Below are 26068 nucleotides of genomic sequence, written 5' to 3'. Positions count from 1 at the left end.
CAACAAAAAAATGGTGAGCGCCCATTAATTTTGGGGCCATTCATACTTCCAAGGGGAAGGAGTTTCATAGGTGGGGCACCACTACAGAGAAGACCCACCTCCAGGTCCCCACACAGAGAGCACCACTTGTTCGTAGGACCACCAGCAAAGTCTCCTCTGCTGATCTTGGGCCTTGGCATATCCAGCTCAAGGTTGACAGATATTTGCTATGACTCTGGATACTTTGCTTCGGATTTCACATCAGAGAATCTAGTTTCTGAAGGCAAGACATGATTAAAGAGGCCAGCTGAAAGATGATGTTCAGAAAAATCTTTATTGAACGTAAAAAGCCCATTTCCTCCCGGAGCAAACACTAACGTTTGCCTTAAAATGGTTGTACTATTACACTCTTATAAACTGTAGGCAAATCAAGACATCAGCATTCATTGCAGCTGCATCTTGTCTTTAAAAACAAGTAAACGTTAAAAGGAGAGAACACACCACCTCAAAGCATACTGTTATCACACCTTATTGCAATAAAACAAAATAGGAAGTATGAACAATTCAGATTCATTCTGGTAACATCTCAGTGATGCTGCTGCAGAGGTTAGCAATTTCCAAGGTAAAAACATTAACAGACTTGAACGCTGTTTTCCTTGCGCGATGCTCACACCCAAGGATCTCTGGTGCTTAGCTAACCATGAAGGTTGTCTGATCTGGTCGGTATTTATGGAGGTGGGATGGGTGCTAAGAATTAGTCTCTCCCACCTCCCATATTCAATTAATCGGCTCTATAAAACTGGATGGCAAAATCCACTGCATGAGAACTACTGTGAAGAATGCAACTGGGAAAGAATTCCTGGGAAATGGTGGCAAGGCAAAATTAATTCACTGAAAGTGAAAGATGCCAACAAACCTCTGTGATACTGAAGGATGAAAGCATTTCTAACTGTGTGTGTGTGAGTTCTGTGTGACAAGGGGAGGGATGGGCAGAGTGGACAAAATAAGTTTCATTTCTGGTTCTGATTCCCATGTCAATAGACATAATACAACAAGCGTCGGCATAGCCAAAAACCTAGAGTAAAATATGTAGAAAACGTAATTATTTCTTTCTACAACCTGAGGGCAATTGAAATAGAGACAGAGGATTATTGGACCCGGTCAAAATACAAACTTGAAGACGGCTGCCACTGTCAAAATGGCTGTGAGCATGTTTTCCACAAAAGAAAATGCCTCTCTCAGTAATTATTTGTGCGAACAAGTTAAACGGAAATACACGATATGCAAACTTGTTTACAGATTACAATAGTTCTGTGTGTTTTCTTTTCTTTTTCAATACACTTTAAAGGTAAAATGGGTGATTAGCGACAGGGTCTAAAATGGCTGGAGATTAATCGCTCAGAAAGCACTGCAACCTTAAATAAACTTTCTTCCTCTTTTCAGTCTGTTTATAGACTTACAGAATTTAAGCGGCGCAGCTGCCGATAGTTTTCTAAAGAGTGCTGGAGGTGTTATGATAGAGGCACTCCTTCTTGTGGGGTAGGTACACTTTGCCTTGTGGGTGAAGCAAGTTTCTGAAACACTGTTTAGCTTAGAAAGGATAAGGGGATGAGTACATCTGTTACAATACCGCTATAAACTCTCTTTTAAAAAATCACCATTGACTCCTGCCACATTTGCTAAAGAGATCTGGGATCCATGCCATAAAGGAATCCATTCAAATTGTGTTATAATTCCAGCTCTTTATAACTAAACTTGTAACGCTGAATGGAAGCTATTTGAAATCCAACAATTTATTCAGAGGTGACTTGTCCTTGGCGAGAGAGCCAACGATTTCGCTGAGGCATTTTACCTCCACGAACCTACTCTTGACTTCCTGCGTGCCATTAACAGAACAATGGCAGTTTCAGCAACCTTCAGGGAATAATGCTCTACACACGAGCTTAATGCCTCGGAGGCCGCTGTATTTACAAGAAGACAGAAGAGGTGTTTAACCGCATCATTTGTCCATCGAGTCGAAGATAATCTCACAAGTCACTCCAGTTTTCTCGTTGTCCGAAACAACTTCCTTTCTCTCCCATGTTCCGGCAGGGATACGAGGAGTGTAGAATTGCGAGTTAACACAAGGGGCCCCTGGCGAGGGGGAGGAGAGAGAGAAAGAAGGACATTTGTGGAGAACAAATGCGTACACAGAAACATAGAAAGCTTCTTACTGTCCTTTTTTATTTCAATCTTTACAGAGAGAAGCTATAGGACCCAGCCTCTTGGATAATGGCGCTGTCCCAAGTGAATCCCCGCCTCTCCCACTCCCTCATTCCTCACTGCTATGGGTGCTGCTACATGCCCTCTGTCTTTGAGCTCTTTTCTCTCCTACTTTTAAGGCTCGCCGGGTTCTGGAGGGTCTGGAATGCTTTCTAATGACAACGTGTGTGATGGCCTGGGATTCGGATTCAGATGCTGAACCCGAGGAATCCCAGCCTGCACAGGATTCCCCACCTCCAGAAATAGCTGAGCCGGGGCTTGGGCATGAGCCTGAAGGGTCCTCACCTGTGCTGGATCCTCAGGTGCAGGCACCAGCTGAGTCTGCCCTTGCTCCTGAGGGGATGGAGGACCCATTGCCTGCAGGTGCTCCACTCTCAGCCCTGTCAGGGGAAGCTGAGGTTGCCTCTGGGTCCGGTAACCCTCCAGCCTCTCCTGAGCTGCAGAGGCTCAGGGCAGAGAGGAGGAGTGCTCAATTCCAGGCTAGGAGGGGAGAGTCATCTGTGGATCGGGGCCACCCTATGTCTCAGGGCAGATAAAAGCCAGCCAGCCACAGTCCCGAGTTGCGGGAGCAACTTTGTAGGTTGCCAGTTCCTGCCTGATCCCTGTCCTGCTCTCCTGCCCTCACCGGACTCCCTGCCCTGCACCCAGCCTCAGCTTTTATGGTCTGCCTCCATATTGCTCCTTCAACCTTGGACTGGACTCGGACCTCGCCTCTTGGTTGACCCACGGGACCAGCACAACGTGTCAGCTGGGTGTTGTTCCAGCTCTCCCAAGATTTCCCAGCTTTCCCCCTCATCTGCCTCTGAGCTGCCACCTCCCTCAACCCCCTGTGGTAAATCTATACTGTCTTCCTCTTCCTCCTCCCTGGAAGGGTCAGGATGGGGAGGCGGTCTCCACCATTCCGCCTCTGCCCAGTCCCTGACAGTAGAGTTGGAAGGGACTGCTGGGGGCCATCTATTCCAACCCCAATGCGATGCAGGAATCAGTTATAGGATCCCTGACAGATGGCCCTGATCTGTGCATGCATGACTGCAACTGGAGCTGCACCGCACATAGCCCTGTCACATAATAATATATGCAATATATTGTATATAGTTATGCTAATATATATGCTGGTATACAATGAGACCTTTTAGGCCCAGGCCAATTTCCAGTCTCCCTTGCCAAAATAATAAACACATGTTGCGTGTGGCTGTGTGAGCAGAAAGCTGCATGCTCGCAAGTAGCAACTCAGCGTGATCGCAGGACGTGAACCATCTCCCCTTTCACCTGAAGTCACCTCAAAGATTACCTCCTTCTTTGGTGTCACAGCTGGACCCCTTGTTTTCTTTCTTTTTATTCTTGTTCCCTTTGCTAGGTTGAACTGTCCTTAACTCGCCACACTTTTCAGCATGCTTGCGCATATTATTCTGCTTGGAATAAGGGATAAAAAACACACACACCAAGATTCACCTTTCTAGTGTATTATGCACAATTTCAATTCAATTCAAAATCCTTTATAAGGCATAACACACCACACATTAACTAACAAGCATCATATACAGACTGTATAAAATACAGGCTTAGCAAACACAGTTTATCCCAGTCTTATCCATCCGTCTGTCTGCCTGTCGAGAGTTAGGGCTTATAGTCACCGATTCAGTGAATTGTATTAGGATCAACGTCAATTAGGATCAATATAATTCAATATAATTCAATGAATTATATAACTTAGGATCAACATTTGACCATGATTTCTGCATTGTAGGGGGCTGGACTAGATGATCCTTGGGGTCCCTTCCCACTCTAGAGATCTATGATTTAGGCTCACGGTGGGGATATAAAAATGGAAATATTAAATTTGGTTCTGAAAGTAACAAGTGCCCCCTGAACTGAGTTTGTGGGATTTGACATAGATTTGTTCCACCCTCCCTGTTCTTTTATACTAGTGTGTGCTACATTTTTGAAATATAAATAATAATACGTATTCATTCCTGATAACATAAACATAAGATTCACCAAACTGCTCTCTTTTACTGATTTGAGTCCTTGTTTCTTAACTGATGCATTTCTTTTGCATTTTTGGTTATAATGCCACGATACAGATTTCTTATTGTTTTTCTGCGTTTTTCTCTATTTAATTCTGCTGGATCTGACTTTTACTGGATTCCTTGGAAAAGCAAAGTGTGCACGCACGCACACACACACACACACACACACAAACACACACTCTGATCCAAATATGTCCAGGGGCCTACAAAGGTTGGCAGCCCCTGGTTTATGATAGCATTGCCTGCTTTGACTGGCAGTGCCTCTATCGGGGTTCTGATGCCCCCCCCTGTCTTGATGCCAAACAAGAAGCACAACAGCAGCTGAAACTGCCACATGGCTGAATTTTGCAACCCACACCAGATTTTTTTTTTGCTATTGTGCTTGTATGTAACCCACGGAGCACATACAGTTCTGGATCTGTTTGACGGGAGAGACATCTCCTTTACCAAGCAAAGTCAACTCACCCAGCGAGAATAGCCTTTGCCACATTTCGGGCATTTGTACACTCTTGGCTGAAAACTGGAGTTGTGGTACTTCCTGAAATGGACCATCAGGAGCTGTTTCTGTCGAAAGCGTTTGCTGCAAGAGACGCAGACGAAGGGCTTCTCGCCTGTGTGTGTCCGTTTGTGAATAACCATATGGCGTTCCTGGTGGGGAAGGAAAAGGAGGACTGACTGGAAGGAAAGCCAAGTATTTCAACAGCCACGCCTGGAAATGTACAGAACCAGAAGAGGGATGAAAAGGGCGGAGGAAAGGTTGGCGTCACGGAGGCGCAACCTCCAACTGCTTGGGAAGAACCTTGGAGAAGAAGGTACTTAAGACTGCTGTGGGGACTTTCAGTCTTGGCAACTGATTCATGCGACAAGACCTACCAGGGATGCTATGCTCATTAAGCCACCAAGTCTGTGCAGATCGTGTTTTTGCTAATCAAGAGTTAACTCCAACTTGCACGGTGTGATTTACTGCCAGCTCACTCCTGACACCTACAGAGCTACATGCTCCTTGTGTTACAGAGTTGAGCAAGCTCTCCAGTCTCATGAGGGCTTCCTGCATGCGTTCCCTGAACGCCACTGACCCTATCTGCTCCAACCTATGTGTGTCTGCTCACCCCACCCCACCCCATGAAGGTCACTCATTTTCAGCAGGACTGAATGGGGAACAGAACTGGAGCCACACTTTGGGAGATCCTTGCCACAGTGCATCTGATGGCACATTCACCCGCTATGTGGACACGACTGTGCAGGCGGCCCCACCCCTCTGCTTCAGGGGCAACAGCAGCAGCGCCTATCAGCCTCCCTTTGATGGCATTTTAGTGGTGGGCAGGCAGTGGTTTCGCTTTTCAATGGGAGCCAAGCTCAGCTCCCATCTCCAGTGGCCAGCTGCCATCTTAAATTTAACCAGCATCCAATGCCCCCAGCCTATAGGTCTCTAGGCTGGGTTTTACGACGTTATAGATCTATAGGCTGGGGCAATGCATTCTGGGCAGGTACAGATGGTGGATGGGAGCTGCTGCGTAAAGGAGGAGTGTGGGGCCCCAGGAGGTCAAGTTGGTGATGGGCTCTTCTGAGAAACTTGGAAAACTGATAAATAGGGCATTTGCTGAGAAATAATCTGAAAAGCCCAAATGAGCAACTAGCTGTCAACAAGGACCACGTTTTGAAGGACTAGCAATCCTGGATTTCTCCCTTATTTCCTGCATGGACCTGGATAAAGGCAAAGGGGACTTTACCCCTTCCAACCCCTATGCGGACAGCATTGCAGGCAGGCATGGGCAAAGGTCTCCTGTTGCATCCTTTGGTAAGGTAAAGGGTAAAGGGAACCCTGACCATTAGGTCCAGTCACGGACGACTCTGGGGTTGCGGCGCTCATCTCGCTTTACTGGCCGAGGGAGCCGACGTACAGCTTCCTGGTCATGTGGCCAGCATGACTAAGCCACTTCTGGCAAACCAGAGCAGCACACGGAAACGCTGTTTACCTTCCCGCTGGAGCAGTACCTATTTATCTACTTGCACTTTGACGTGCTTTCGAACTGCTAGGTTGGCAGGAGCAGGGACCGAGCAACGGGAGCTCACCCCGTCGCAGGGATTTGAACCGCCAACCTTTTGATCGGCAAGTCCTAGGCTCTGTGGTTTAACCCACAGCGCCACCTGCTTTGGTACTTGCTGCCATTTGCCCGTGTCCTGATTCATGTTTATGTAAGAGGGAGCAGAAGAGCATAAGGTGAGGGACAGAATCGAATTTAGCCTCCGTTGCTGTTTTCTATGGGGAGGAGAAAGCCAAAGAGCCTTTGCCTATGCCAAAACAAAGGAAGTGGCTGAGGTGCAATGTTAAGTGCCAAGGAAGCTGTCTTATGCAGATTCAGGCCATTGGTCCATCTAGCTCAGTACTGTCTACACTGACTGGCAGCAGCACTCCAGGATTCCAGGCAGGGCACTTTTCCCAGCCCCCCTGGAGATTGAAGCTGGGACCTTCTGCATGCAAAGCAGCTGTTCTCTAGCTGAGCTGCGGCCCTGATCCAAGGCAGTGTCTTTAGGAGCAAAGATACAAAGTTGGGGAAGTAGGAGGGATGAAAAACTGCTGGCATCTGTAACATGGCCCTATTTTAATGCCCGTTTTCTACTACTCGAGAGTAGAAAGAGCAGGACTGGAAAACTCTTGCTTTAGTTCCAAGTTTGTTTGAAAAATAAATTAATCCTTTGAAAACACACACATGTACACTAATCTCATTATTTGAGAATGCTGGGACCAGTTCAAACAGAAGTAAAAAAAAACCCAGTTGTGTTGAAATTAGTAATGCAACAAGACAAACAAATAAATGCACCATGGAGAACTGGCTCTACTGAATTTATGCATTTTAATTCCAAACTCTCTCCCAAAGTCAGGCAAAGAGGATGAAGCATGCATAATTCGTTCATTTCTACATATGCGTAAGCTGGGAAATGAGGGAAGTATGTACCCTGCTTTTCAGTTATTCATTTTTTAAAAAGGGATGGGAATGGGGTTGGTGGAGATACGATCAGAGAACGCAGTGGGGGCAAATGTCCGAGAGCCAAATAACACATATGGGGGGAGGGGAAACTTGCTTAAATGGGACATTTTTATTCTGAAAACAAAGCAACCGCAGAGATTCAATCCAGAATGTGTTTGTGAGGCTACTCACTGCTTTCCCTTCAGTATAAGGGGTTGTATGCAATGCTGATGGGAGGGCGTTCTACAGAGCGGGTGCCACCACCAAGAAGGCCCTCTGCCTGGTTCCCTGTAACCTCACTTCTCGCAGTGAGGGAACCGCCAGAAGGCCCTCGGAGCTGGACCTCAGTGACTGGGTGCTCTAGTGCTTTCACAGCCTTAGGTTAAAGGTAAAGGGAGCCCTGACCGTTAGGTCCAGTTGCAGACGACTCTGGGGTTGTGGCGCTCATCTCGCTTCATTGGCCGAGGGAGCCGGCCTACAGCTTCCGGATCATGTGGCCAGCATGACTAAGCCGCTTCTGGTGAACCAGAGCAGCACACAGAAACGCTGTTTACCTTCCCGCTGGAGTGGTACCTATTTATTTACTTGCACTTTGATGTGCTTTCAAACTGCTAGGTTGGCAGGAGCTGGGACCGAGCAATGGGAGCTCACCCTGTCGTGGGGATTTAAACTACCAACCTTCTGATCAGCAAGTCGAAAAGGCTCAGTGGTTTAGAGGCTCACAGCCTTACCCCAAAGCCATTATAAAAAATTGCATATGGCAAATCTTTTGTCCTACCACTAAGTTATAGCTCCTTTTGAAGCAAACCAGCTTTTAACTTATTTCCAGCTCCTTTAAAAGCAGGAATCAATTAATTACCACTTGATCATATGCCAATATAATTTTGTCCATTTTCATTCTCACGGTTCAAATATTATTTCTGGCATGTGGCAGAGAGAAGCGGCTTCAGATACAGAATTTCTCCTCTGATCATGTTGACGGCGAGCATCTCTGCTCTTAGAAGCACATCAAAAACTGCAATACTTAGTATAAATATCCCCTGCTTCTTGTACCAGAAAATCTTGATATATATATTTTTTTAATGTATAGGACTTTAGCGACAGACTGCGGCGACAAATATTTGCATGGCGATCAAAGGAAACACATCTCCCACAGCAAACTAATCCCATCAAACCCACATTCAGACCCCGACTGTCTTAAATACCTGCTTGCATGCGTAACTGCACTCGTCACATCTGAATCTCTTCTCATTTGTGTGGGTCTTCTTATGCTCTCTGAAAGCGTAGCGCTCATGGAAGACATTTTCGCAGTAACTGCACTTCAGCGGCACTTCAATATAGGAATGGAGGTTTCGCAAGTGGATTCCTAAGTAGAACAGCATCATCTCAATGATCCTTTCGAAAGATGGAGGGGAGCTTCTTCTTTTTTGAAAAGTGTTTCTACAGATTACCGTAGTTTTCCGTGTATTAGACGCCCCCATGCATAAGATGCCCCATATTTTGGGGGACTCAAATTTTAGAAAACGGGGAGATATGGCATCGCAAAATCGCAAAAGCCCCCCGTCTGTCCCCTCACCGGCAGAAGCTACAAATCGCCCGCCATATTGCCACAGCATCAGCCAATCAACAACACCCATTGATGCAGCAACCAATGACACGCCCAACAGCCGCTGACAGCCGCAGCAGCAACCAATCAAACGTCCACCCTATGCGCTACCCATGTATAAGACGGCTCCCACTTTTTAGCATAATTTTAAAAGGGAAAAACCTAGTCTTATACACAGAAAAGTATGGTATTTCCCCAGAGAGGTTACATACCCAGAGTCTCCTTGAACAGATGCATTGATCCAGCACAGCTGAAGAACTATGGGCTTCCAAAATCCAGCCTCAGATAGAGACAGACGCAGAAGCCACGAGACCACAATTCTCATGGTGGCAAATCCAGATTTACCACTGTGTGTAAGACTCAACAGAGACTTGCAGGAAATCATACCTCCACATCGAGAGCATCTACATGGCATACCTGTTAGTTCCACTCTAGCTTTTTAAAGGTTTGCACATAAAAGTGCAGCGTGTGAAAGAGGCCTTACCTCTTTATTAGGTCGTCACTCATTCTCTACCCCTAAAAGTTCCCCCATAGCAGGGGTAGGCAACCTAAGGCCCGTGGTCTGGATTGCCTTCTCAATCTGGCCCACGGACAGCCCGGAATCATGAGCAGAATGTGTCCTTTTAATTAAAATGCATCTCTGGGTTATTTGTGGGCCTGCCTGGTCTTTTTACATGAGTAGAAGGTGTGCTTTTATATAAAATGCATCTCTGGGTTATTTGTGGGGCATAGGAATTCGTTCATTCCCCCCCCTCCCCAAAAAATAGTCCGGCCCACCACATGGTCTGAGGGACGGTAGACTGGACCACGGCTGAAAAAGTTTGCTGACCTCTGCCCCATAAGCTATTTTTACCCTGCTATGCTGGCACAACGGCCCTCTAGGAACAGTGGTCTATATGCCATGCAATATTCTTTTAGCTCGCATCTCAGCGTATCCAGCCGCAGCTATAACAAATAACTACCAGGGGTGTTGCAAACATTCACAGAGCTTTTTAAAAAGGGAGAGCCTGTGATCAGATGCTTGCAAGCAGGAACTAGGAGGACAAATCTTTGCTCAGCTTCATACTAACCAGGGCTGGGCTCTCCAAGATGCTAATAACCTCTTCTTTCTTACCTTGCTCCCAAGAGCCCAGAATAGCTACCTGGGGCAGCAGAAGGTGGCAGGCTCTCCACGTCCCCAGTACAGCATCCTTCTGCCATTCCACCGTTGCCTCTCCTTGCCCTGGGCCTTTGGAGGGTAGGCACCGACAGCAGAGGCGGTGGAGACCTCTGAAATGTCTTTTGCAAGCGCTCAAACCATGCAATCGCAAAAGCTCCAGCCATTTTGGGTTGAGCAAAGGGCTGCCCAGTGCATCCTTAACGGTACCCGATAGTAGTCTTATAACATTCTATTCTATCGTGGCAATTCCAAATGTACTTGCAAAGCTCCTAGTTACCAGATTACAACAACAACAACAAAATCCCTGCAATGTGAGGGGCTTTTTTCACCTTCAAATGGAAAAGGATCTGATATACTGTGCTTTGACTTCCACCCCAGCTGCAAAGCAAACTCGGCCATTGCAATAAGATCCCTTTGCTGTAACTTGTGTTATGATTCTCTTGCATTCAAAAATAATAATTCTGCTACACTGGCTTAATGAAATTTAAAAGCAGCCAGGGCTTCCAAGACTCGTATAATCAATTAGTGTTTGCTATGCAGATGTAAGAGTTCAGATGTTAATGGATGCTCTGGGCCAGACCCATGCGACAATAAAAGCCCACAGAAGAGACTCTCAACAACTTCAAAGGAAGCATTCCCTGAATTGATTTTCATTGCCACTCCACGTCCTCTTTCAACTCTCCGTGGACTTGTGCTAACCGATGCAAAAATAGGAATAAAAAAAATTACCTCCACCAAAAAAAAAAAATATGTTCCAGGAAAATACAGAAGTTGGGAAGCCAATGTTTCTATGATCTGCAGCTGAGCTATTCAGGCTTTTTTGCAAATTGAAAAGGCATGTCTTGATTCTGTTTTTCAGCAGAATAATCACATCTACTAATAGCGACCTATGCTCTCCAAGCATCCTTAACATACAGCTCCCAGAATTCTTGTTAGCGGTATGATACTGCTTTAAATGTGCCGTGCGGGTGGAATCTTTGTTTCAGGCCTCACCTCTCCTATATTCTCTTAATTCTGCCCAATGCCCAACGCCGTTTACCTTCCCGCCAGAGTGGTACCTATTTATTTACTTGCACTTTGACGTGCTTTCGAACTGAAACGAACAGAAATGCCATGTACCTTCCCGCCAGAGCGGTACCTATTTATCTACTTGTGTTTCGTGCTTCTGAACTGCTAGGTTGACAGGAGCAGGGACTGAGCAATGGGAGCTCACCCCATCGCGGGGATTCGAACCGCCGACCTTCTGATCAGCAAGTCCTAGGCTCTGTGGTTTAACCCACAGCGCCACCCGCGTCCCACAATAGGCATGTGTTATATTCTGCCATTTCTATTCATAGTGTCTTACAATTCCACAGGGGAAACGTACACTCAAAACCAAGGTTTAAGTGGGTTCATGAGACACTCACCAACCCCAGTCAGACTGGAAATTATTCACAGAAGATAAATACACACACACACACACACACACACACACACGTTTTCCATCCCCACATAATGCTAGGCTGGCCTAGCATTAAGAAAAAGCACCGTCTTCAGCTGTTCCTCCACTTTTGATGAATTTCAAGGAAGGAAACCTCAACTTAGCTTTATGGGTCCCCATCCCACCCCCCCTTGTCAGATTAGCAACATTGCCCAGGACCCACATCAAAGACACACTTTCATTGACTCTGGGGATTAGCACGCAACCACAAATGTTCCTGCAATTCAGAACCGCCACAAGGTGGTGCCAGTTCTCTTTGCTACAAACAGAAGAAAAGTTGCCTACTCTCGCGGGCCTTGTATTGCTCCTGCATAAAAACCTCCCTTGGAATAATCGGAAAAGCTAGGGGTAGCAGAGTTTGGGGATGCAAAGGCACCCACAACTGCTGGAGTATGCCAGAAATTAATAAATGGTAGAAATCAGATAATATTTAGAGTACACGCTTGGGTTGCGAACGTGATCTGTGCGGGAGGCACGTTTGCAACCTGCAGTGTTCGCAACCTGCAGCGCCGCGTCTGCATGGGTCGCGGTTTGGTGCTCATGCGCAAAGTGTGATTTAGCACTTCTGCGCATGTGCTGAAACCCAGAAGTAACCCATTCCGGTACTTCTGGGTTTTGGCGCATCCGTAACCCGAAAACACGCAACTTGAAGCGTCTGTAACCCGAGATATGACTGTATTGAAGGGAAGACGCCAGACCTCAGATTTAAAACAGAGGCTGAACCAATTCTCCTGTTTGGGAGATCAGTGATAGCAATGCCATTAAGAACAGGAGGAGATCTAAGTACCCAGGCCATTAAAGAACAATTTACCAGGCAGGGGCTGCTGCCTGTTAGTCAACAGAAGGAAAGGCAGCTGGGAGAGTGAGGTCACACAGGGAAAATGTGCCCTCTTTGAAAAACAGAGGAGAGAGGAGACAGATGGGTTGCAGCAAGGAAGGTGGAGCCAGGGACCCTCAGGTAGAACCACCTTTGCAGGCTGGGACACCGAGACAGCATGTAGGATGCCTTGGACTCCAACGTTGCACCGCTGTGGCAAACAAGCCCCTCTTGAGATCACGCCCTGAACTCTCTCCAAAGTAGACCCAGGTGCAAATATAATAATAATAATAATAATAATAATAATAATAATAATAATAATACCCCGCCCTCCCCAGCCAGAGCCGTGCTTAGGACGCCTAACACCAATAAAATAAAATCACAGTAAAAACACAATGGGGGGGGGGGGAAAGAGCGAGGGGGAAAAACCCCAATTTAAAATACAGGTTAAAATGCAATTTAAAATGCAGCCTCATTTTAAAATAGCTGATAAATCAAGACCATAAGGGAAGGGAAACATAAGGGTCAGACCAAGTCCAAACCAAAGGCCAGGGTCTTGCAGGCCCTGCAGAAAGATGTCAAGTCCTGCAGGGCCCTAGTCTCTGGTGACAGAGCGTTCCACCACGTTGGGGCCAGTGCTGAAAAGGCCCTGGCCCTAGTTGAAACCAATCTAACCTCCTTGAGGCTCGGGACCACCAAAGTGTTGTTATTTGTGGACATTAAGGTCCTCTGCGGGGCATACCAGGAGAGGCAGTCCCGTAGGTACGTGGGTCCTAGGCCACATGTGTGCAATAGACCCTATTTCTTAAAAGACACTAGTCTCCGCTGTGCCTTGATTTCCCAATGGAAACACAATCCTGGGGACGCCCTGGAATCCTGCTCCCGCTTGGCAGAGATTGGGGGAGGCACGCCACTTGCGTAACAAGGCTGGGTCAGACTAGTTTAGTCTACACTTGCCATCAATGGCTCTCTGGGATTTCAGAATGACTTCTCTTCTAGTGATACCTGCAGCTGCCCAAGGCTGAACCTGGTACTTCCACATGCAAAGCAGTTGATCTACCGATGAGTAGACTGGACTACACCTGTTTGCATTTAGGAAAGAAAGTAAGAAGTTCTCCTGGAAGTTCACCAGCTTTTTGGTGCAATTCCCCCCCCCCCCCCATATACAATTTGTGTATGCAATTGTGCCTAGCACACATTCCTGCAAAGCAATTTATTTGCTTATATCCTGCTCTTCAGTATTTTCAACCCCAGAGCTGGAAACAAACAAACAAAAAATAAGAGAAATGTTGATGGGAGAATTTCATAAGCATCTTGATCTCAACTGATTTGTACATGCATAGGAATAATGCTTGCTGGCTTCTTCAAAAAGCCTTCTTGCTGCTCTCATTTGAGAAATCAGGGTTTGCCTGCTGCAAAGATTTCAAGCTAGGTATTCATTTGGAACCAATGAGCCAGATTAACACTATATTTGGGGCAGCAGTTTCTTAAGTTAAAATGATGCCAAGCCTAATACTCCATTGATTTTAAAGAACACTTAAAAAAGAGAGAGGTAATGGGACTTACTTAAATCACCCTTTCTGGCCACAGATGTGTTACAGTGCGGACATTGGTATTTTGGCACATTTTCCTCGTGTTTGTGCAACATGTGGAACTTCAGAGTTCCAGCCTGAGTGAACCTGGCCTTGCAAATCTGACACTCAAAGGGTTTTTCACCTGGGAGGAAAAAGATGGAAGATGTGAATTAGCAAGCAAAATGTCACAGCTGAAAACTGCGGTGATGTTCTACACATGCACTTCTTTTTTGTTTTACTCCTGATTTTACTGCTGTTGTAAATGTCAGGTGTGTATTTCTCCTCTACAGCATCTTTAACATGTATTAATTCCATTTAGATTCCAAGATTTCTGCTTCCAGAGGTTTGTCTGCTTGATTCATCCCATAGTAATCACATGGAACGGGAACATGTGCCACATAATACTCGCAACACGTCACAGAATCACAGAGTTGGAAGGGGCCACGAGGGTCATCTAGTCCAACCCCCTGCAGTGCAGGAGTCTTTTGCCCAACATCAGACTCAAACCTATGACTCTGTGATTAAGAGTCTCATGCTCTACCAACTAAGCTATCCAACATAATAAATGGTATATAAGTTTCGTCAATTAATTAAGTAAAACTTAGCGGAATGCCACCCATTGATTTTAATTTACCCAAGGAGAGTTTTAGATTCAGGATGCAAGCTTCTAGGTCACACAGAACCCTTCCTCAACTTAATGTTGAAGAGAAAACAACTGTTTCTGTGCAGATCGTGGATGTCACCCAGCTAACTCATACCTGCAGTTGGAGAGTGTGATTTGGAGCCAACACTTAACTAGGATATAAACAGGACACGTTAGTAGGGTCTGAAGTTAAGCCTTGGTGTTCCACCGGCTACGCCAATACCTCTATCTTGTTTTTCATTGGCACCTGAGTTTGCTATCAAAGACAGTTCTGAATATTTCCCCTCCATCTGTTGCCCAGGGAGTTTCTTGCCCTTTCCTCCTTCTACGGCCCGGCACTGTCTAAGACTCTAAGCTCATTGAGGGAGGCATCGCTCCCCTCCTTCAGTGAAATATTTCCATGACAACTGTCGCATTCCTAATTCTTACCGGAGTGAGTGACCATATGCCTCTTCAGCTTGTAAGTGTCCCTGCTAGCATAGGTGCAAAGGGTGCAGTTGTACGGGCGCTCTCCTGTATGCGAGCGAATGTGACGCTTTAACTTGCTGGCCTGTGGTTACCGACGGAAAGAAATTAAAAAGCATGATAGCACCAGGCACCCTGCCAAAATAACTCATCATTAAATAAAAAAATGAAGTTCGCTACTACAAGTGTTATAGATGTCAGTGACTGCCATCATGACAAATGGTTGGAAATTCCAAACTTTTTCTAAAAAAAATATTAGCTTTAGTTTTCTCCTGAGCTGAGAGTAAACTGGTGGAACTCACCATTTCATACTGCAGAATGATAACCCGATTGGTTTTGTATCTGTTTTTAAGACTGCATGTTATTGCCAAATGAAACAGATTAAGTTACAGTGGTACCTAAGGTTAAGAACTTATTTCATTCTGGAGGTCTGTTCTTAACCTGAAACTGTTCTTAACCTGAAGCACCACTTTAGCTAATGGGGCCTCCCGCAGCCGCCACCGCGCAATTTCTGTTCTCAACCTGAAGCAAAGTTCTTAACCCAAGGTACTATTTCTGGGTTAGCGGAGTCTGTAACCTGAAGCATCTGTAACCTAAGGTACCATTGTATTTTTCCAGATAGTTCTGGGGAATCTGTGGCCTTTCAAATATTGCTGGACCTCCCATCGTCCCTGATCACTGCCTATGCTGGCTGGGGCCAAGGGGAAGTAAAATCCATGACGTTTTTCGGTACAGTCGTACCTCGGAAGTTGAACAGAATCCGTTCTGGAACGTTCGACTTCCAAAGCGCGGCTTCTGATTGGCTGCAGGAAGCTCCTGCAGCCAATCGGAAACCGTGGAAGCCCCGTCAGATGTTCGGCTTCCAAAAGAACATTCAAAAACACTCACTTCTGGTTTTCAATCGTTCGGGAGCTGGAACGTTTGACTCTAAAGGCATTTGGGAGCTGAGGTACGACTGTACAGGCGTAGATGAACCAACAACCTGGCTCCCTATGAATCAGCACCCTCTGTTCCTATTGCCGTCTTATTTTGCATTGTCTTGTTGGCTGTTCCCACTGGCCTGCCACACATAAGCCACCTGCTAAGCTTTAACCACATAAATGCTGCAAACGAAGAGAGAATGTCGCAGTCGAAGGAATAAAAGTGAGCGCGCCCATTGCAGGTGGCAGGTGTGTCTCTCAGAAAGCGTCCTTCCCTCTGAAAAGCAAAACAGAAGCCTGTCCTCTTTACCAAGTACGGCACTCGAAAGCGGTTCTCCTGCAAGTGCCGCACTTACCTCCACACTACAATAGTTGCAGAACGAGCACTTGAAGGGCTTCTCGAGGGTGTGCTTGTACCGCCGGTGCCGCGAAAGCTCCCCGCTTGTCACGAAGGCCATGTCGCATTCGCTGCACTTGTATGGCTTAGTCCCTGTTGGGAGAAACCAGACGTGAGGAGGGGGCTGTCGGCGGCTGCTAGCCAGGGTGGCTACACTCTGCCCCCGCAGCTGAAGGCAGCGATGGGTCGCTGGGAACTGCAAGAGGAGAGAACTCTCTTGCTCTCATGTTCTGCTTGCTGGTTTCCCATAATGAGCATCCGGTTGACCCCCACGAGAGCAAGATGCTGGGCTCCCCTGGACTACTGCAATGCACTCTATGTGGGGCTAACCTTTTTTTATTTGAATCTGCATTTTATTTATTTGTTAACATTCTTATATTATATCGGCAAACATTGTCATATTACATTACAGGACTTGCTATAATATAATTTCCAACATGTATACATAAATTATATACAGTGGTACCTCAGGTTAAGTACTTAATTCATTCCAGAGGTCCATTCTTAACCTGAAACTGTTCTTAACCTGAAGCACCACTTTAGCTAATGGGGCCTCCTGCTGCTGCCGCGCCACCAGAGCCCGATTTCTGTTCTTATCCTGAATCAAAGTTCTTAACCTGAAGCACTATTTCTGGGTTAGCGGAGTGTGTAACCTGAAGCGTATGTAACCTGAAGCATATGTAACCCGAGGTACCACTGTACAAATTTTATATACCTAGAAAGAAAATGAAACAAAAAAAAAGAAGAGAAAAAACAAATCCCCCCCCAAATCATATACATACTCACACACTAGACTTCCTGTCTTTCCCGCTGTATATTCCTTTTTTACAAATGAATGTATTCTTCTTATTATATATTTCTTTACATATTATCTAATACATTCCTGTATCAATATGTGCTCTTAGCCTTATTTCTCAACTCAGTCTCATTCCAACGTCAATCAAATGCTAGCATAGATTGCGAACCCTTACTGTATTTTTGAACATGTGTTTTATATCTATCCCACCTTTTCATAAATTTTTGTTTTGAATTGCCTCTCAGGGTATTTGTTAACTGCGCCCTTTCAGCAAATTCTTGTAGCTTGTAATGCCAGTCCGTTATTGTCGGGGCTTCTTGTTCCTTCCACCCCTTTTCCCCACGTGGGGCTAACCTTTGAAGGCGGCTCGGAAACTGCAACTAATCCCGAATGCGGCAGCTAGACTGGTGACTGGGAGCGGCTGCCCAGGGCCATATCACACCAGTCCTGAAAGATCTATGTTGGCTCCCAGTTTGGCTCCCAATTTGTCGGAAGCCAATCCGTACCTGTGTGCGTGTTCACGTGGTTGCGCAAGAGGGAGACGGTCCGGAAAGCCTTAAGGCACAGGTGGCAGAGGTGGGGCTTTTCCTCAGAGTGCTTTTTCACGTGGCGATGAAGGCCTGACGCTCTGAAACAGGCGAACGCGCACAAACTGCAACGGTGCAGCACATCCCCTAGGAGAACGCAGCTGGTTTCAGGTCAAATAAGCCACAGACAAGATCCTCTGCACCACTGGTGCAGAAGTTAAAACCATCTTCCCCTCCATCCCGCAAAGGCAGTTGCCTCTTTCTGGGGCGGCCTTTCCGTGAGTCAGCCTGCAAATATTTCCGGGTGGCCTGGATGAGCTGAGCAAATTTGTCCTCTTCGCCAGTGATTCATGCCCACACAAACAAATCTTTCACTAGCTCCGAGTTTACCAAGGACATTTCCTCCACAAAAGTTAAGCCCAAACAGGATAAAAGTAGTGAACTTTCCCCTTCCTCCACCGTTAACTTCTTTTTGCCTTAACAACAAGCGCTATGGAAACAACAAACTGCTCGGTGGGCTGAGGGCACATATTATGAACTGCGAAAGAGGGTTGGGAACAAGACGCAGGCACTTTTAATGCGGCCCTCAGTGTGAATCTGGCATTCCCCTTAACGTGAGAGCATCACTGCTAGATCAGCCTAAAGGTCTATTCAGTTCCAGCCTCCTCTATGGACAACCAGATGTCTCTGAGAAGCCCACCGTCAGGGCACCGTTACTCACCAGGGACTGGCATCCAAACAGGTGCTCCCTCTGGTTCTGCAGCTAATATGAACTCCCCCCCCCCCCCTGGAGTCCCAGTGGCCTGTTGTCTTGGCTACCACAAGGCACTCTGGCCACTTTCAACATATATAAAAACATAATGAAACATCAAACATTAAAAAAAGCTTCCCTATACAGTGGTGCTCACTGGAAGGACAGATCCTGAAGCTGAGGCTCCAATACTTTGGCCACCTCATGAGAAGAGAAGACTCCCTGGAAAAGACCCTGATGTTGGGAAAGATGGAGGGCACAAGGAGAAGGGGACGACAGAAGACAAGATGGTTGGACAGTGTTCTCGAAGCTACCAGCATGAGTCTGACCAAACTACGGGAGGCAGTGGAAGACAGGAGTGCCTGGCGTGCTCTGGTCCATGGGGTCACGAAGAGTCGGACACGACTAAACGACTAAAGAACAACATACAGTGGTGCCTCGGGTTAAGAACTTAATTCGTTCTGGAGGTCTTAACCTGAGGTACCACTTTAGCTAATGTTTTTAACCTGAGGAAACTGTTCTTAACCTGAGGTACCACTTTAGCTAATGGGGCCTCCCACTGCCGCCGGGTGATTTCTGTTCTCATCCTGAAGCAAAGTTCTTAACCCGAGGTACTACTTCTGGGTTAGCGGAGCCTGTAACCTGAAGCGTCTGTAACCTGAGGTACCACTGTACTGGGCTGCCTTTAGAAGTCAGCTAAAGCTTGTATAGTTACTTATCTCCTTGGCTCGGGGTTTGCATAACTCCACGCCCTCCAACATTTCTCCTATGAAAATAGGGACGTCCTGAGGGAAAGCGGGACATTCTGGGATCAAATCAGGAACCGGTATGGCTTCTGTAAATCTGGGACTGTCCTTGGAAAACAGGGACACTTGGAGGGGCCGAAGTACCATGCATGAATGAATAACTATGCATAAGAAAGAACAGCAAACTAACGACATCCCCTAAAACAGCGGTTCTCAACCTGTGGGTCCCCAGATGTTGTTGGACTACAACTCCCATCATACCTGAGCTCTGGCCTTGCTAGCTAGGGATGATGGGAGTTGTAGTCCAACATCTGGGGACCCACAGGTTGAGAACCGCTGCCCTAAAAGGTGCCCAAGTAGCTGTCCAACTGGATCTGAACAAGGGTCCACCTACCCCCATTTCCTAACAACAGTTGTCCAAACAGCAGGCACCATCAAAGAACCAGAAGCCCTTACAACAATCTGTATTTACACAGGAAGGGCAATATACACAGTTGTGCAGGCGACTCCTTACCTTCTTGCCTGTTGCTGTGGGCTTTCATGGCAGCATTGGTGCTTGTCACAACAGGACGCTGTTTTGACGCAGGCACCTCGTTCAAGTCCTTGTTTGCAGAGCTGTGGCACAGAGAGGCACCTCCTTTCATTCTGCCGCTCAGAGGTTTTGCCTCCTCCATCACAAGGGAACGGCCAATTCCGTCTTCCTCCACTACAAAGAACTGCTGGTCCTTGCCACCAGCTGCAATTGCATATTTACTTCTATCCTTCTGCTTTTAAGACAAAAAAGGAGAAAGAGTATTAACTCAAAATGTGACGAATCGTAGGCACACAGCACACAGCTCCAGACGGGTGATTAGCTTCTCGGCCTTTTGGCCAAGATCAAGTGTAGTGTGCAGACTGATGATTCCACCCCAGGGAAAAAATTGCGAAGAACGTTGGAACTCTTCTTAAGCCACGACTCCTAACACTGGGCACTGCCTGGCAGGGCTTAATGCACCAGTGGAGCTTATGTTACGCTTGCAGCAGCTGATGGGCATGCCGACCAGGGTAGCGGGCAGCGGGCAGGCAGACTGCTGTACCAGCACATGACAGCAGTGGGGCCAACTTGAGATCCAATGGATTTTAGAGTGGATGCAAAGCACAGTAGCACAGTACTAAGGGTACCTAAAGGTTGCCAATCAACACAGGTGCACCGTTTTTAAAAGGAAATAATTGTAGGAAATATTACAGTATAGAGGAACTGTATTTAAATAACCACCCTCCCACATAATAATAATAATAATAATAATAATAATAATAATAATAATAATAATATATTTATACCCTGCCCATCTGGCTGGGTTTCCTCAGCCACTCTGGGTGGCTCCCAAACGCATAATAATAATAATAATAATAATAATAATAATAATAATAATAAAGGTAAAGGTACCCCTGCCTGCACGGGCCAGTCTTGACAGACTCTAGGGTTGTGCGCTCATCTCACTCTATAGGCCGGGAGCCAGCGCTGTCCGCAGACACTTCTGGATCACGTGGCCAGCGTGACAAGCTGCATCTGCATCTGCTGTTTACCTTCCCGCTGGTAAGCGGTCCCTATTTATCTACTTGCACCCGGGGGTGCTTTCAAACTGCTAGGTTGGCAGGCGCTGGGACCGAACGACGGGAGCGCACCCTGCCGTGGGGATTAGAACCGCCGACCATACGATCGGCAAGTCCTAGGCGCTAAGGTTTTACCCACAGCGCCACCCGCGTCCCTAATAATAATAATAATAAGCGATAAAACATCAAACATTAAAAACTTCCCTAAACAGGGCTGCCTTCAGATGTCTTCTAAAAGTCAGATAGTTGTTTATTTCCTTGACATCTGATGGGAGGGCATTCCACAGGGCAGGTGCCATTACCAAGAAGGCCCTCTGCCTGGTTCCCTGTAACCTCACTTCTCGCACTACCGTTAGTTTCAATTTCCTTGATTTAAATCAACCCGCCCTGGACAGAAAGCCAGTGCAATCCCTTTTGCTTCCAAAAGGTCTGAAGCATATTTATATTCAAGTTCTCCCACAGCTGCCTTACCGACTGCACATGAACCCGAAGGGTCTTCTCCGCTGACCTTTCACCTCCGTGATTTAATGCCTGCACGTCTTTCAGGCTGTGGGTGTGCACCCCTTCCATTTCATGGATTGCATAGAAAACCTCTGGCACACTTATCACCAGGCCTTCCTCTTCTGCAGCTTCACTCTGTGGGACCACCTCAAAAGGATGCAGGATGCTTGCCTCTCGTTGCGTCAAGGTGTGCTGATGGGCAGGAGCAGCCCCCTCGAAATCATCCTCACCTTCCTTCAAATGTACCGTCTTCAGCAAAACGAGGCTTTTCCCTCCCTCTCCTGAAGGGGGAAGCTGCGTATCTGAACCCTCTTCCAGCTGTCCTTCTTCTCTGCCAATCTTCTGGACCCTTTCGGAACCTTTGATTTTAGTGAACTTCTGACCGGGTTCTGCGTCCTCCATTGCTGGGCTCAGGGGACGGATGCTACCAGGGAACAAAGTTTCTCCAGGTTAGAGAAGCACCACGGAGGTCACGGGGCCAAAGCAGTCCGTCCTTCGCAGCGACCGACCCCAGAGGTAAGAGGGGTGTTTGGAGGGAATGCTTAACAGGACTGGCTGGCAGGCCGCTTGGAAGTTGGGGAAGGGGCTCTCCAGCCCTCTATTTTTCACGCTCCCCCAAAACAGAACTTTGCTTTTAAAAAAGGGGGTGCTGAGTTGGGATCCCCCTCCCCCATGTTTAGGCCATTTCCCTATGTTTTCTGCTTCTGTTACTTTCAAAAATAAAACCTAAAAACTTGAATGTCGATCTCATTCCAAAATGAATGAAAGGGGTTAAGTTTGCTGCATGTACTGTATTAAAAGAAAACATCATGAAAATGATGTATAGATGGTACTTAACCCCACTAAAATTGGCAAAGATCTGCCATATGAATGATAATATATGTTGAAAATGTAGAGAAAAAGATGGTACCTTTTTCATATGTGGTGGACGTGTCCCAAGGTGAAAGATGTCTGGGAAAAGATTTATAATGAATTGAAAAAAATGTTGAAAAACACATTTATTAAGAAACCAGAGGCCTTTCTACTTGGAATAATAGGAATGGAATTGCCCAAAAAAGATGTTAGACTATTTTTGTATGCCACCACAGTGGCAAGACTGCTGTTAGCTAAAAATTGGAAATCCCAAGAAATTCCAATGGTGGAAGAATGGCAGATGAAGATGTTGGACTTTTTGGTGCTAGCCGACCTGACTGGAAGAATCCGTGATCAGAAAGAAGAGGAATATCAAGAAGACTAGAAGAAATTTAAGGACTATTTAACTAAATATTGTAATATAAATAATTAGAAGTCACTTGAAAGTACCAAACAGGCCGAGGATTAAAATAAGATTCAATTGTAAGTAATTTGGATTTAGAATATTAAGAAAAAAGAAGATAGGTAATTGTTGGAAATAATTTTAGTTGAAGGATGATATTGGAGAGCTGTTATATGCAGATACAATGAAATTCAGAAGGGAGGGATTCGAGGAAGTCAATTAACAATGTAAGAGATAATTTGGGTTTTTCAAGTGATATGTGTTTAATATATTTTTGTTTTCCTTTTTAGTATTGTAAGGTGTCTTCTCTTGTGTGTTTTCTTTTCTTTTTTCTATGTGATATTTGTTATAATTGTGAAAAACTTAATAAAAATTATGGGGGGGGGGGGAGAAATGATGGTATAGATGCAGGATATAAATTGTGGCTGATGGGTCCACACCGCTTCCTAAACCAGCCATGGGAACACACAGGGTGCAGAGTAAACAGGAGTGTGTACACAGCCTAAATTCCAGACTGGTGTTTGTTGTGGAATTGTTGCTTCTAATGCATGCAAAGGTTTTTTTGCTGGAGCTTTTGTTTTGTTTTGTTAGCACCCAGTGGGAAAACACAGGCATGGCAACATCCAATCGACTGTAAACAACATGCAGGTATTTGACAGCCCTCTTCCCCAAATAAACACAGATGCATCATTGTGGAAAGGATAAGGTTCGACCAAACATCCTGTACTCTCACTGGACCCATAATCCATTGCATCATTTAGTACATGAACATACAGTCTGAAAGCAAGACAGAAAAGCAGGTATTTTCAAAAGCCCCACACCCTAATGTCCTCTGCCTTCTGTCCTCTACCCATTTCCCTTCTGTTGCATCCAGCCAAAATGCTTTTAATACCAAATTAGAGCTGAAAATTCCAACTAGTAATCCTAATCTAATGCCAGGGACAATGCACCCTTTTATTCAGTTCCAAACTATCCCTAAATCATCTGTACTGTGCTACGACCCTGAACCTCTTCTGCCAACTCACTCAGCCCCTTTTTCCTCAGCTACAGGGTAATTTCTGATTCAGGCTCCACTTTCTGAGTTTGTTCAGTTGCCTGCAATAAGTAAAAAAAATAATCCTGCAAATGAACACACAGGAATTGTGTGTGTGTTGAAAGAGATGTGTTTCTTCCCTCCTTCTAGTTAAGTTTTTATATTAACCTTCAGTACGTTAAAAACGCTACCAAAAATCTACAGAGGCTTCTGTGCATTTTTGAAAGTTGGCTCTAATCTCGTAATCCAAACCTAAACATCTCACTTTAATAATTTCTCTCTTCGGCTGGAGGAGCCCCAGCCCAGACTATCCTTCTAATGACACTGCCCACCAAGAATTTATTACTGATAGCAACCTCTTCAATGCTCATCTTGCATATGCGCCATCCCATATTTTGCTCTCTCCCCCCCCTAAACTCAAATACAGCACTCCCCCACGGTAATTCCTCTACCTGACTTGCAGTTCCCGTATTATCTCAAACCATAAACCTTTCTAATTCCAATCTCATCCTGAAATATTGCTTCCCAGCCCCCGAACACCTTTTAAGAACGCAAGACAAGCCTGAAAAACTGGCCAGTGGCCCACCTAGTCCAGAATCCAGAGCTCAGAGCAGCCAACAAGATGGTTTGTGGGAAGCCTGCAAAGCAACAGCACTCGGCCTTTCTTGGAAGTGAGTGCTGCTAACTTCCTTATTTATTTGTTTACTCAACTGGTTTAGGCCTCCCATCAACATGTTCTCTGGGCCTACTACAGAAATGATAAGAAAATCCACTGTACCCACTAGCAACAGTGTGGCTTATGTGGTTTTTGTTTTGATTGTGCATTTTTTGCTTTGATTGTGTATTTTTGTTGTTGTGAATCGCCCTGCAAACTACTGATGAAGATTGGTATACAAATTTAATAAATAATAATGTGCGCTGACTGTACATGCATGCATGCTTTTTGGCTCTGTGCACATAGACTAGCACATTGCGACTGCAAATCACCATCTGCGCCTGACTTCACATCAATCCGTGCACACCTTGGATCAATGGATTACACCAGATCTTTAAAAATGTGAGGTTGCTCAAAACCCATTTGTATTGAAATCAGTAGAACATGCTCCAAAGGCTTGAGACCGGGAAGATCCAGGCTGCAGACCTATGCACGCTTTACCCAACAGGAACAAGCCCAACTGAATTCCGTGGGCCTTACTCTTGAGTAAACACGCATTTGAGATTGCAGTATATTTCGGTCCGATTCACCGGCATCATGGTGAGTGCCCACAAGATTGAAACCTGAGTGCTTGATCCCCATACAGATTTACTCGGAAGTAAACTCCACCAAGTTCAAGCACACAATCCTTTCCCCACGCTTACTTAGGGTGAAAGCTTACTTCCAAGTAAGCATGCATAGGATCGGGGCCCCACCCTGCATCTTTCTATTCTGCTCCCGTCCCATTCTTTATCTGGGATGACGGGATCACTCCGATTCCCGCGACCCCCCCCCCCCAATATCGCCATTAGGAATCGCAAATTCCTTTCAACTCTCCATTTGTCTCTTGTTCACCGCTGCCCCACTCTGCAATTATCACCCATACCCGGCATCTCACCCCTCATTCCCTCCCTGGATCTCACCCCCTTGGGCCTGCAGGGGGCCTCCCCTTCCGTCCTCACCCCCCAAGAAGCGCCAGACGCCCCCGCGTTCATCCAGCAAGGGCGGGCCGTGTGCGCAGTCCGCGGGGATATGGCTGGTCTTTCCCGGCTGCCTGGCGCAAGCAAACGTTGCAACAACCAGCGAGCCCGGGGATGCGATGCCAAGGCGCGCGCCAAGCAAACTCTGCAAGCCATGATCAGACATCCGAGGGCAGTTTGCACAGGTCCAGCTGCACCGCTGCAGATCCAGGCACGCGGCTCGCCGTTGATGCGAAAGAAGCACTATCCTGTGCCTAGGATCGCGGCTGCCCGCCTGCAGCCTCACTTGAGCGCGGAGGTGCCGTTTAAACTTAGTGGGGCTTGGAGTGCAAGGTTGCAGCCGCAGTTAACTAGGAGTAAAGTGGTATTGGGTGTAAACGGGTTTGCTTGGGGGGGGGGGGGAACAAAACCCTGTGCGCGCTTTAAATCTCGCATCAATGGGATTGCGCCTCCAAAAGACGCCTGGGTGGATTCAGGGATGCGGGAACCCAGATGTTGCTAGGCTGCCACCATCCCAGAATGGGCAATGCTGGGAAGGAGGGGTACAACAGCTGGAAGCCGCAGCCTCCCTGTCAGCCGCTGCAAAAGGCCTCTGCAAGTGGATCAAGGGCCGACCACCAAAGCTATGCTCATTTTGCACGGGGCGCACAGAACCGCGAGAGACAACCTGAGAAAACGCTCAGCTTGCATGCTGGCTGAGAGGCGGGGAGTAACTGGAACAGCCTCCATCAGTCTGGCATTCTCCATATGTTTCGGACTGCCTGATAGGTGTAGCAGAAGCAAACCATTACTCCTTTTAAGGGCAGGCAGTCCAAATATTGCTCCCATCAGGCCCTGCCAGTGTGATCAGGGACGATGGGAGTTAATCCTGGCTAGAACAATGAGCCTTCT

General features: G+C 46.5%; 1 protein-coding gene across 7 annotated transcripts; it reads right to left on the bottom strand.

Annotated features, from left to right (window-relative positions):
- Positions 1–294: 294 nt before the first annotated feature.
- On the bottom strand, positions 295–26068 carry CTCFL (CCCTC-binding factor like). Of its 7 annotated transcripts, none has more exons than XM_083744320.1 (11): positions 25845–26068; positions 21186–21639; positions 19636–19888; positions 17604–17771; positions 16261–16394; positions 14949–15069; positions 13869–14018; positions 8446–8606; positions 4737–4919; positions 3533–3650; positions 295–2112 (listed from the first exon to the last, which is right to left on the bottom strand). In XM_083744320.1, exons 1-11 carry the CDS (start codon positions 26003–26005, stop codon positions 1979–1981), a joined length of 2037 nt encoding a protein of 678 aa, XP_083600446.1. In that variant the 5' UTR covers positions 26006–26068; the 3' UTR covers positions 295–1978. The 7 variants fall into 7 exon arrangements, with proteins under 7 accessions (XP_083600446.1, XP_083600445.1, XP_083600450.1 ...); XM_083744319.1 differs by having other exon boundaries at positions 19636–19885; positions 25845–26033; XM_083744324.1 differs by lacking the exon at positions 25845–26068 and adding an exon at positions 25160–25812 and having other exon boundaries at positions 19636–19885.

This window comes from Podarcis gaigeae (genome assembly GCF_964106915.1).
Source record: "Podarcis gaigeae genome assembly, chromosome: 6".
Lineage (NCBI taxonomy): Eukaryota > Metazoa > Chordata > Lepidosauria > Squamata > Lacertidae > Podarcis > Podarcis gaigeae.
The sequence above is the reverse complement of the archived record's forward strand: the minus strand, read 5'-3'. Positions and strand labels throughout refer to the sequence as shown.

What these genes read in the sequence shown, in the direction of transcription:
- CTCFL (XM_083744320.1), bottom strand. Translation starts at nt 26,005, where the DNA reads ATGGGAGCAATATTTGGACTGCCTGCCCTTAAAAGGAGTAATGGTTTG. An exon ending in CCACAGCAACAGGCAAGAAG is followed by an intron (nt 17,772 to 19,635) that starts GTAAGGAGTCGC and finishes GCGTTCTCCTAG; the next exon opens with GGGATGTGCTGCACCGTTGC. An exon ending in CTGTGACACCAAAGAAGGAG is followed by an intron (nt 2,113 to 3,532) that starts GTAATCTTTGAG and finishes CCCCCTCGCCAG; the next exon opens with GGGCCCCTTGTGTTAACTCG.